Below are 10,683 nucleotides of genomic sequence, written 5' to 3' on the forward strand. Positions count from 1 at the left end.
AACAAGTAACAATTGAGTAATGACAGTCACCTTAAACTTTGGGTACCAAGACCCGGAAACTTCCCCCACTCTTAGACTGAAGGGTTCAGATGCTTGCCCCTGTGGTCACGCCCCCCACCTCAATCCCAATTCAAGGCCCCCTCCTCATACTCCAGCACCTCCCAACGGAATGGGGAGATGGACAATGGAACGCCCAAGGGAAGGAGACGGGACGCCTGCTCCCGCGGGGTGACCTTGGCCAAGCGTCTCCTCCTCAGTTTTTCCATCCGTAAGATAAGGTTGGTAGTCCGTGCCCGCCTCCACCCTCCGGCCTGAGTTCAGCGCATAATGCCGCAAAGCTAGAGGAAGACTCCAGCCCGGTACCCCACGCAGCTCCCGGAGACCGCGCCGCCACCTCCTGGGTCTGAGGCCACGCGCGATACCTGCAATCTGGGAGACGAAGGCTTCCGCTACTAGAGACATGTCGGCTGGGCGGCCCTGAGCCCGGGTGCCTGCCCCCCGCGAGGCTCAGCGTCCTCCACCGCTAACCCGGAGGCTCTCGGCAACTAAGGAGCCTGGCGCCGCTGAGGTTCAGACTCGCAAAGCCCACTCCAGCAGCCGCGGAGGCACCAGCGAGGCGCCCAAGGTTACCGCCAGGCCCGGCTAGGAACTTCCGGCGCAGCTGACAACGGCGCTCCAGCGCTTCCGCCGGCCCCGCCCCCGCGCCCTCCTACAGGGCGCCACCGCGGCGAGCTGGGTCCCCTCAATTCCAGGCTCCGCGTTGGGGCCCTGCAGGTGGAAGTCAGGTACCCAACTCGCCTCCCACCTAGGGGACCTGCAGGGGGATCTGGGAGATTTTTAGTGTCCGTTCTGTAAGCTAGAATTTTGTAAGCAAGTAACATTTGTAAACGTCCATTGGTTACCAGGCATTTATATATATATATATATATATATATATATATATATATATATATATACACACACACACATATACATATATATACTTGTATATACACATATACATATATGCATATATGTATATGTGTATAGATACACATATGTGTGTATATATACATATATATGTATGTATATATGTATGTGTGTGTGTGTGTGTGTGTGTGTGTATATATATAGTATTTGACTTTGGTCGTCCTCTCAACAACCCATTAAAGTACTAATATTATCGCCATTTTACGGATAAGAATATAGGCTTAAGGAATTTAAAGTACCTGCCCAGGCACTCCTCTGAGGCCCAGATTCAAGGCTGTGTGAATTCCCTCTATTCTACTATATTGCTGGGTTGATTAGTCTGTGGATAGACATTCGTGGTTTTTTTTCCTTGATTCAAACATGCTTGGTAGAAAGGAGGCTTGAGAAGCGCCTAAGCCAGAAGATAATTTGTCCTTCAGCTACATACACCGGAAATGATGCTCAGCTTAGAAAATAAGATACTTTAGTTTCACACATGTCTGACCGTCAGGAGTGAAAGGGGCAGGAAGAGACACTAAATTCCCTGAGTGAGTTTCTCTTAAGCTAATAGTTTCTTAAATTACACAATTAAAGAAAAATCATATACATTACAGATTGCCATTATTACAAGTGGAACAGTCTTCAGAGCTGTTAAATCAAAGCCCCCTTCACTGATGAGAAACAGGTCCAGAGAGGAGAGGTGACTCACTTTAAATCACACATTAAATCAAAAAGTCAGACAGCTTTCTAAGTTTTTGTAGAGGAAAGCTGTTCTAAGAATTACTGTCCATGACATTTAGAAAGCTGTATTTCCATTCTTTGTATTCATAGATCTCTATTACCGTTCATACTGCCTCCTTAACTAGTGTGTTGGTTTCCTAGAGCTGCCAAATTACCACAAACTGGGTGGCTAAACAGCAGAAATTTATTCTTACAATTCTGGAGGCTGGAAGTCTGAAATCAAGGTGTCAACAGGGCCATCCTGTCTTGCAAGGCTCCAGAGAAGGGGGTTGCCACCAATCCTCCATGTACCTTGGCTTGTAGATATGTCACTCCAATCTCTGCCACGATCATCACACAGCATTCCCCCTGCATGTCAATGTGTCCAAATTTCTCTCTTCTTGAGAAGTAACACCAGTCACTGTGTTAGGGCCCACCCTAATCCAGTAGGACACATCTTAACTTGATTTCTTTTTTTTTTTTTTTTTGAGATGAAGTCTTGATGCGTCACCTAGCTGGAGTATAGTGGCATAATCTCGGGTCACTGCAACCTCCGCCTCCCAGGTTCAAGTGATTCTCCTGCCTTGGCCTCCCAAATAGCTGGGATTATATGTGCATGGCACCACACCCAGCTAATTTTTGTATTTTCAGTAGAGATGGGGTTTCACCATGTTGGCCAGGCTGGTCTCTAACTCCTGACCTCGTGATCTGACCCCTGGGCTTTCCAAAGTGCTGGAACTACAGGTGTGAGCCACCATGCCTGGCCCCATAATGTTTTTTAAGGGTAAGTCATATATTCATCTCCCTCAGCAAAAGGAAGCTTGTTAAACTACATTTAAATTTACCCAATAATTTACGTTGACGTGAACACAGCAGCATCTCAGGAAGTAGTGTCTTCTCTATTGCTGAAATTCAGACTTAACAAGTAGCTATGAATAGCAGAAATACAGGGAAGATAATATTAATAGGTTTTTCTGGTTTGTGCAGAGAGAGGTAGCACTGATAGTAAAGAGTACATGAGGTCCAATTTCCTCCTCATCCCATAGGCGATATCGACCAAGAGAAATGAGCTGTTTCAGGTACTTTGTTATCAATCAAAAGAAAAGCTTTCAGGCCCTGTCTGTTCTCATGGTGGAGAATTATGTATAACTGTAATAATGAAGAAAACATGTAATCACTTTAAATTCTATTATCAATTTTGGTTTGTCATCTTTATAAAGCTAAAGACAGTGTTTTAACTACTTTTTAACAGATTTGAAATTTAAAATTCCTCCATATCATGGGGCCTGTGTGGGAACTTGAGCCAAAGTCCATAAAGAGTAATGAAGATTCAACTGGGGAAACCAAAATCAAGCATATCCAAAGGGTAGAAGTGAGCACTAAAGTGGAAGAGATTGGCAAGAGCCAGAGAATGGACACGGATGTAAGAGAAACAGAGCAAGATTAGAGGCAAAGTAGAATGTGCCCTTACAATTTCAGTTAAGTACCCATGGCTTGATGCATGGTACGTGCATAAACTGAGCTGGCTCAAAGGTACTGGGTTGGGACTGAGACCAGTCTTCTTTATTATGGCAAGTGCCTTCATTCATTAGGGCTGCTATAACAAAATATCTTAAACTGGTTAATTTATAAACAACAAAAATGTATTGCCCTCACTTTCGGAGGCTGGAAAGTCCATGATCAAGGCACCAGCAGATTGAGTGTCTTCCGAGGTCCCAATTTTCATAGATAGCACCTTGTACATGTCTTCACATGACAGAAGGGCAAAAGGAGCAAATAAACTCCCTTCGGCCTCTTTTATAAAGGCACTAATCCCATACACAAGTGCAGACCCCTCTTGACCTGATTACCTCCTAAATTCCCCACCTCTTCTTAATGCTATCACATTGGCAATTAAGTTTCAACCTTTGAGTTGCTGAGGGACACAAATATTCAAACCATAGCAGCATGCTTTTTAGAAAAAAATAGAGATGTGTTGGGGGCATTGTCTATACTCAACTCTCTTCATTTTAGCCAGGAAAGCGAATCATCAGCACCATATGGATTCACTTTTTCTCCTGACTGATGATTCTTTTGCTTCCCACACAGGCACATTTAGGTTGGAAAGAATCTGTAATGTGGGAGGTCTTTATTACCAAAAATTAAGCCCAATAAAATACAGATGTCTTGATGGTACCCACAAATAAACTGTCTTTGTATTAAATAGCTAACTGGAGAAAATATATGTATGCATCTGTATTCGAACGACTGGCAGATTTAAAACTGAAGATCTGTTTAAGATCAGCACAATTAAGAAAAATACAATAAAGCAAGCCACCAGAATTTTTAAGAATGAAATTATGATACAAAAGTGCTGAGGAATCTATATGTTACTGAAAGGATAATCACACGATTTTTAAAATAAAATATCAAGGCATGACATTAACAGTCTTGTTTGTCCTAATAAAATCACTTTCTTGCAAAACTATTATAGAATATTTTCATGTCCCTAATCTAGACTTTTATGTTACTGTATTAAATGTAAGAAAACAAACAGTTATTATGATGAATATATGCTTAAGATTAAAATATTAAGATATTTTATCTACATTTTAATTTTCTCTGACAGAATGTTAATATCTTTAAGGTAAATATTTTATTTTTGAAAAGGTGTCTGCAAGATAGCATTTTTTTCTAGGATTCCTTTAAAATTAATGTTTACTTGTGAACAATATATAAATTCAGATCTTTTTATCAAATTACTCCCTTATCCCCCATCAAAAGAATTAACTGTGGCTAAATCAATAAACCCAAATAGCATGTTAATACAGTTAAAGACACTAAAGTAACTGTATTAGTTCATTCTGACACTGCTATAAAGAACTACCTGAGACTGGGTAATTTATAAAGAAAAGAGGTTTAATTGATTCATGGTTCTGCAGGCTGAACAGGAGGCATGGCTGGGAGGCCTCAGGAAACTTACAATCATGGTAGAAGGCAAAGGGGAAGCAAGCATGTCTTACCGTGGTGGAGCAGGAGGAAGAGAGAGAGAAGGGAGAAGTGCCACACGCTTTTAAAGTATCAGATCTCATGAAAACTCACTCACCATCACAAGAACAGCAAGGGGGAAATCTGCCCCCATGATCCAATCACCTCCCACTAAGCCCCTCCTCCAATTGGACATGAGATTTGAGTGGGGATACAAATCCAAACCATATCAGTGACAATGTTATGCTTCAGTGCCTTAAATTCATCTGTTAATAGTTTTTATTGCATTAGAAACAAACTGTAGACAACTATAAGCAATCTAATATATAAGGTTTACAAAGATTTTTTGAAAGCGTAGATAAATGTGACAGTCATTCATCCTTGTATCTCTCAACTCCTTTCCTCCCTTTGTAATTCCTAAGAAATTATAACCAACTCAGGACTGTTACATTCTTACCTTTTTCTCACTTTGTGTTCTTAACCGGTATTTTAGGCTAGCACGCTCTCACATAAACTATGGCATATTTGACCATGCTTTGGGAAATATCTTCAATATTGATTGTAGTGGACCTAGATTCTTCAAATATTAACTGCTTTTTAAAAGAAATTAAGATGCTAAATTTCCAAACTATTCTTCTACCTTGAGCCTGTTTGTTGTCTCACTTTCATAGCTTTATCTTATTATAGGGAGCTGAATCTTTTTACTGTATCTATTGGCTGCTCTTTGCTGGTGGTAGTAATGTCTTATCTACAGTTACAGGAACTGTATGGTTAGGACTTCCCTGGTTGCAACTTTTATATAAAAAAAAAAACACGCAATTAAAGTCAGCTTAAGCAAGTTTAATTTTATTGCTTCATAGTGGAAGAAAAGATACAGAAATGATTCACAGAATGGAATGGAGGGTTCTAGGAACCAATAGCTTAGTCCTTCAGCTCTTTGTCTATCTCTTATTTCTGTTCAGCTTTATGCTTTTTAACTGAAGACACACATTCTCTCAGATGGCACGACAAAATAGCAGCCAGCAGTACCAACTTAACATCTTCCAGGCTTGGCAACCCAAGAGTAAAGAGAGTTACTCTATTCCAACTTTCGTGTGCTGTATTCATTTATAATTGTCCTTGTTTGCATGGTCTCACCCTGGATTAAGTGCTTTGTCCAAGTGAATGGGCTAAATGATTTACCAGGCCAGGGGGAGATGGGGCCTGTGACAAGAAGGGAAATGGGAGAAAATATGCTTGAGGTCGGGTACAGTGGCTCATGCCTATAATCCCTGCACTGAGGCAAGTTCCAGATAACATAGTGAAACCCCATCTTTACCAAAATTACCAAAATTAACCAGGTGTCGTGGTATGTACCTGGTGGGAGGATCTGCTTGTGCCTGGCAAGTTGAGGCTGTTTTTTATCACACTGGGTAGAACTTCTTCGAAAGTGACTAAGATAGCAAGTGTTCTAACCTGTCTGCCTCTAGGTCTTGCATAGTTGACAGCCTATTAATTATACTGCTGACAGGCTCTTTCAAACTAGCTCCATGTTCCATGGCAGAGATTCACTCTTATGGTAGTAATGGGAGAACATGTGCAGATAGAACAATAACCAAATACATTATTGTTTGATTATTCTTATTTAAGACTGCATACAGATGGGCAAGACACATCTGGATGTGTGATTTCTATTGTTGAATACTAAATAATGTGTTAAGCAGGGAGAAATTGCCAAATTTTGTGGACCAGTTACAGATACTTTTGATAATTTGACATCGATTTTAAGCCGTATTTGAGTTGTTACATTTTACCTATAGCCCCTTAACAATATTGAAATGATGGTGATGATGTTTGAGGAGCCCTGAAGCAAGAGCATTGGCAAATAACTGGTAAAGAGTTTACTCTAAAAAAGCAGAAATTTGAAAGGACTGCTGAACACTTGGAACTACTTTGAGGAAGAAGCTTCCATGGTGGAGAAATAGGTCCCTCTAATGTAAAGCTGGCATCTAGAAGGTAATGCAAAACAGCATAGTCATCACCATTTTCCTTTGCCTTCTATTCAAATCTATGGTAGAGAATGAGATTCATTCATTCATTCATTCATTGTTCAGGTAATTATTGAATATCATTTTGGAGTGTTGAGTCCTCAACGTCTAGAGATACATGGTGAACAAAAGTCAGTGTGCTCTCCAGAGGTTTACTATCCAATTGAAAAGATGTTCAACCAAAAAGGCCATTTCAACATAGTGTATAATACATGCTACTGAAAGAGTATCCAAATGCATTCAAAGTCATAGACAATGTTATCAATGTTTTATGTTGCCATGCTGCACAGCTACCACACTCTTCAGTGTAAGTGATATAGGATACCAAATGACTTTCTGAAATTTGGCTATCTGAAAAATAACTAACTGGGCTAGTAGGTAATACAACTTCAGTAATCTGAAACCTCATCAAATATCTCAGCATTCACAAGGATAATGACCAACCTTGTTTTGGCACATACTTGAAGCTGACAATTCCTCAGAGGCGCAGTGTGCTTTGTTCATGGCAATTCCTTCCTTCCTAGATAAAATGAAAACATCACACCATATAACTCTTAAAAATTATTGAAAGCAACCATTTTAAGCTGTTAGTTAGTGTGAAATATTTGGTATCTTGCCAACTTCCTTTTTTTTTTTTTTTTTTTTTCTTAACAATATCCCAGAAATAAAGCACAGGAACTGAAACAGAATAAAAACAACTAATATCAGATAGTAGTTCCTCCTGCCAATCACAGCAATCATTTCCATTTTTTCTCTGGATTTTTTTAATTGACTGAATATTCCTGTCTTCCATGTTGAACCCAGTTATTCACATGAATCCACATGAACTTTATCTAGATCTTCTCTTTAGCTTTGTTTACATTTTACTGCAAGTAAAGAACCTAATTCCAAGTATTAAAAATCTGCCTCTGCTTTGTTTAAAGTTGTATTTAGAATGCCAGTAGTGCCGTCAGGCTACTCCTCCAGTTCAGAAAAAAAGAATATTGTGTATGGAGCACTCCAAGCACATTAGTTGCATCTCAACTGCAATCTAAGGCTGAAGTATTAAAATCTCAGATAAGAAGGCCTTTCACTAGCTTAGGAAAGGATCAGAGAATTCAATTTCTCCACACAACTCCCTCATCTAGTTTTCTCCAGGGGATTTGTAACTAGATCCCTACATAGCTGAGAAAAAAGAACTAGCTTATGTATCTAGGATTATAATTGTGCACATACGAAAACATAAATATGGAAAACAATTTCAGTGTCTTAAAATGAAATGAAGTCAGGGTAAATGAAGATAATACTTAATAACTTTTAAAAAATAATAAATTTACTTTGGTCTCTAACAACAATTTAAAGGTCATATAAGTAACCTATACATTTTTCTTATATCTCTCAACTTTTTCTTAATGCCATTATCATGTTGAACTCTATGTTAACAGCAAGACACAGGATTTTAGAAAAAAAAAAAATTGGCACACCAGAAAACCTATTAAGCTTACCAGCACTGCCAGATTATGTTGTCATAAGAAAATACTTTATGGGTCCAGCTTCCACTGTGCTGCTCTGCTACTTAGAAAATACTTTAAAGAAAATGTAAATCGGATTAGAACATACTATAACAGGCCCAAAATTAAATTAAATAAAACCTTTCGTTAAGTTTCTTTTAATTTCAGTTCTTGAGTATTAACGTACTTATTCCTAATAGCTGAAACTTATGTCCTAATTTATCTAATTGTCTTTAACTTTTATTGTGAATAATTTTAGACTTACAGAAAAGTGGTAAACATTTCACAGAGAATTCTCATATGTCCCTCAGTTTTCTCTACTGTTAATATCTAAATAGAATTTTTTATTTTATGTAAATACAAAGTAGTATTTGCAAATGTAGTATATTTTTATTTGTAAAATATACATATATTTGTTAAGTATAAAATATAACATAGCAAAATTATTGAAACCAGGAAATTATAATACAATTGACCAATCTACAAAGTTTATTCTAATTTATCCAGTTTTCCCACTAACTTCGTTCTTCTGGTCCAGGATCCTACACTGCATTTAGTTGTCATGTCTCTAATTTTCAATCAGCTCCTCAGTATTTTTTTTATCTTTGTCTTTCATGACATTGACACTTTCAATAAATATTGGTCAGTTCTTTTGTACAGTGTCTCTTAATTTGGGTTTGCCTGATATTTCTCATGATAAATTGAGGTTATGTGTTTTTGGCAAGCATACCATTGAAGCGACATTGTGTCTTTGCCAATATGTCATGTTACGGTGTACACATCAATATATCTTATTATTGGTAATATTAAATGTGATCATTTAGTTAAGGTAGTATCTGCCAGTTTCTCCATTATAAAGTGACTTTTTTTCTTTGTAATTAATAAGCACATTGTGGGAGCTACTTTGAGACTATGAAAAATCCTGTTTCTAATCATACTTTTGTCCAGTAACTTTAGTCTTGGTGGATGGTTCTTGCCTACAACAATGATTGCTTTGGTGTTTGCCTAATGGTGGCTTTCTGTAATATTTTCAACATTTCTTCTACATTTATTAATTTAAATTCTACTTATAAAGAAGACCTCTGCCTTCTCCTCCTTTATTTATTCGATTATTTTATTTATATCAGTATGAATGTATGGATATTCATTTTATTTTATTCATTATAATAAAAAACTAATTTTTTTTGCTCAATTTTTCTCAGATTGGTCTACTGGTGATCTTTCAAGTTGACTTCTGTGTCCTTCCAAAAATACCTGTATTGTCTTTTGAGCAATTCTTTATTTCCTTATTTTCTCATGCTAGAAGATATTCTAGACTAATTTTCTACTTTCCCTGCCCCAGACACAGAAGCAATCATTTTCCAAGGAACCTTGGTTTCTTTTAGTAGAGAATGATATTTAGAAACCAAGTCCTGGACCGGGCGTGGTAGCTCATACCTGTAATCCCAGCACTTTGGGAGGCCAAAGTGAGCAGATCACATGAGATCAGGAGTTCCAGACCATTTTGGCCCACATGGTGAAATCCTGTCTCTACAAAAATACAAAAAAAAATAGCTAGGTTTTGTGGTGCGCACCTGTAATATGAGCTACTCCAGAGGCAGGGGCAAGAGAATCACTTGAACCAGTGAGCCAAGATCATGTTACTGTACTCCAGCCTGAGCCACTGAGTGAGACTGTCACAGAAAAGAAAAGAAAAGAAAAAAAGCAAAGCGAGGCAAAGAAACCAAAATCTGTCTGTTAGGTATGCCCAGTGTTCCTGGGTTGTCATGGCTTCCAGGTCCTCTCAGCCCACAAAGACAGGAAATATGTGTATATATTAACACACTCTCGCATGTCTGCATTTATTTCTAAAAATATCTGTGTGTATGTGTATATAAAAGCATGAGTTTATACTGATACCTTCCATGTTAATCCAACACAAAGTTCATTCTAGCCTTCCCCTCTTTCGTTATTTGTAACTTTTTTCTCTGACAGTGAGAAAGCTGGCTCTCCTTATCCATAATGTCTTTTCTTATTTGTTCAATCATAGTAATGTGTACACACGAAGTACTTTAAGAATTGCAAACTCATCTCCCCAAGAAACAAATTTACTGATTAGAGTACCTTTCCTTCCAGGTTTTTGGTCTTTCATCTTACAGTTTATATGCAAAATACTATTTTCCAAGGTTACTCAAGTTAGTTCTTTCCTTCCCCACTTACTTCAATGTGATTCTGCTATTTATTTAATACACTTAGTTTCATCTACCACTCTTCATATTCCCTATGAGTTTCCCCCATATGCTGGCTGATTTTAATTATTTGGGGAGGTGGATATGTGGGCCATTACCATGTTTATGGCAGTCAGAGCTATACAGAAAGATGTACAGGCCAGGTATAGTGACTCAGGCCTGTAATCCCAGCACTTTGGGAGGCCTAGGCAGGAGGATCACTTGAGCCCATGAATTCAAGACTAGCCTGAACAACATACTAAGACCCCCACCTCTACAAAAAAAAAAATTGAAAATTAGCCTGGCAGGCTAGGTGTGGTGGCT

At 38.5% G+C, this 10,683-nt stretch overlaps 1 protein-coding gene across 3 annotated transcripts in view; it reads right to left on the reverse strand.

Annotated features, from left to right (window-relative positions):
• MTX2 (metaxin 2) overlaps positions 1-655 on the reverse strand; it is an 83,514-nt gene extending 82,859 nt beyond the window's left edge. For all 3 annotated transcript variants that reach the window (XM_074399430.1, XM_074399429.1, XM_003921835.4), the window contains exon 1: positions 423-655. Coding sequence is in view for 2 of the 3 variants with exons in the window: in XM_074399429.1 (XP_074255530.1) it covers positions 423-462 (40 nt within the window). In the remaining variant the exon portion in view is untranslated. The remainder of the gene's footprint in view (positions 1-422) is intronic.
• Positions 656-10,683: the final 10,028 nt, after the last annotated feature.

The sequence above is a fragment of the Saimiri boliviensis genome, chromosome 5 (assembly GCF_048565385.1).
Source record: "Saimiri boliviensis isolate mSaiBol1 chromosome 5, mSaiBol1.pri, whole genome shotgun sequence".
NCBI lineage: Eukaryota > Metazoa > Chordata > Mammalia > Primates > Cebidae > Saimiri > Saimiri boliviensis.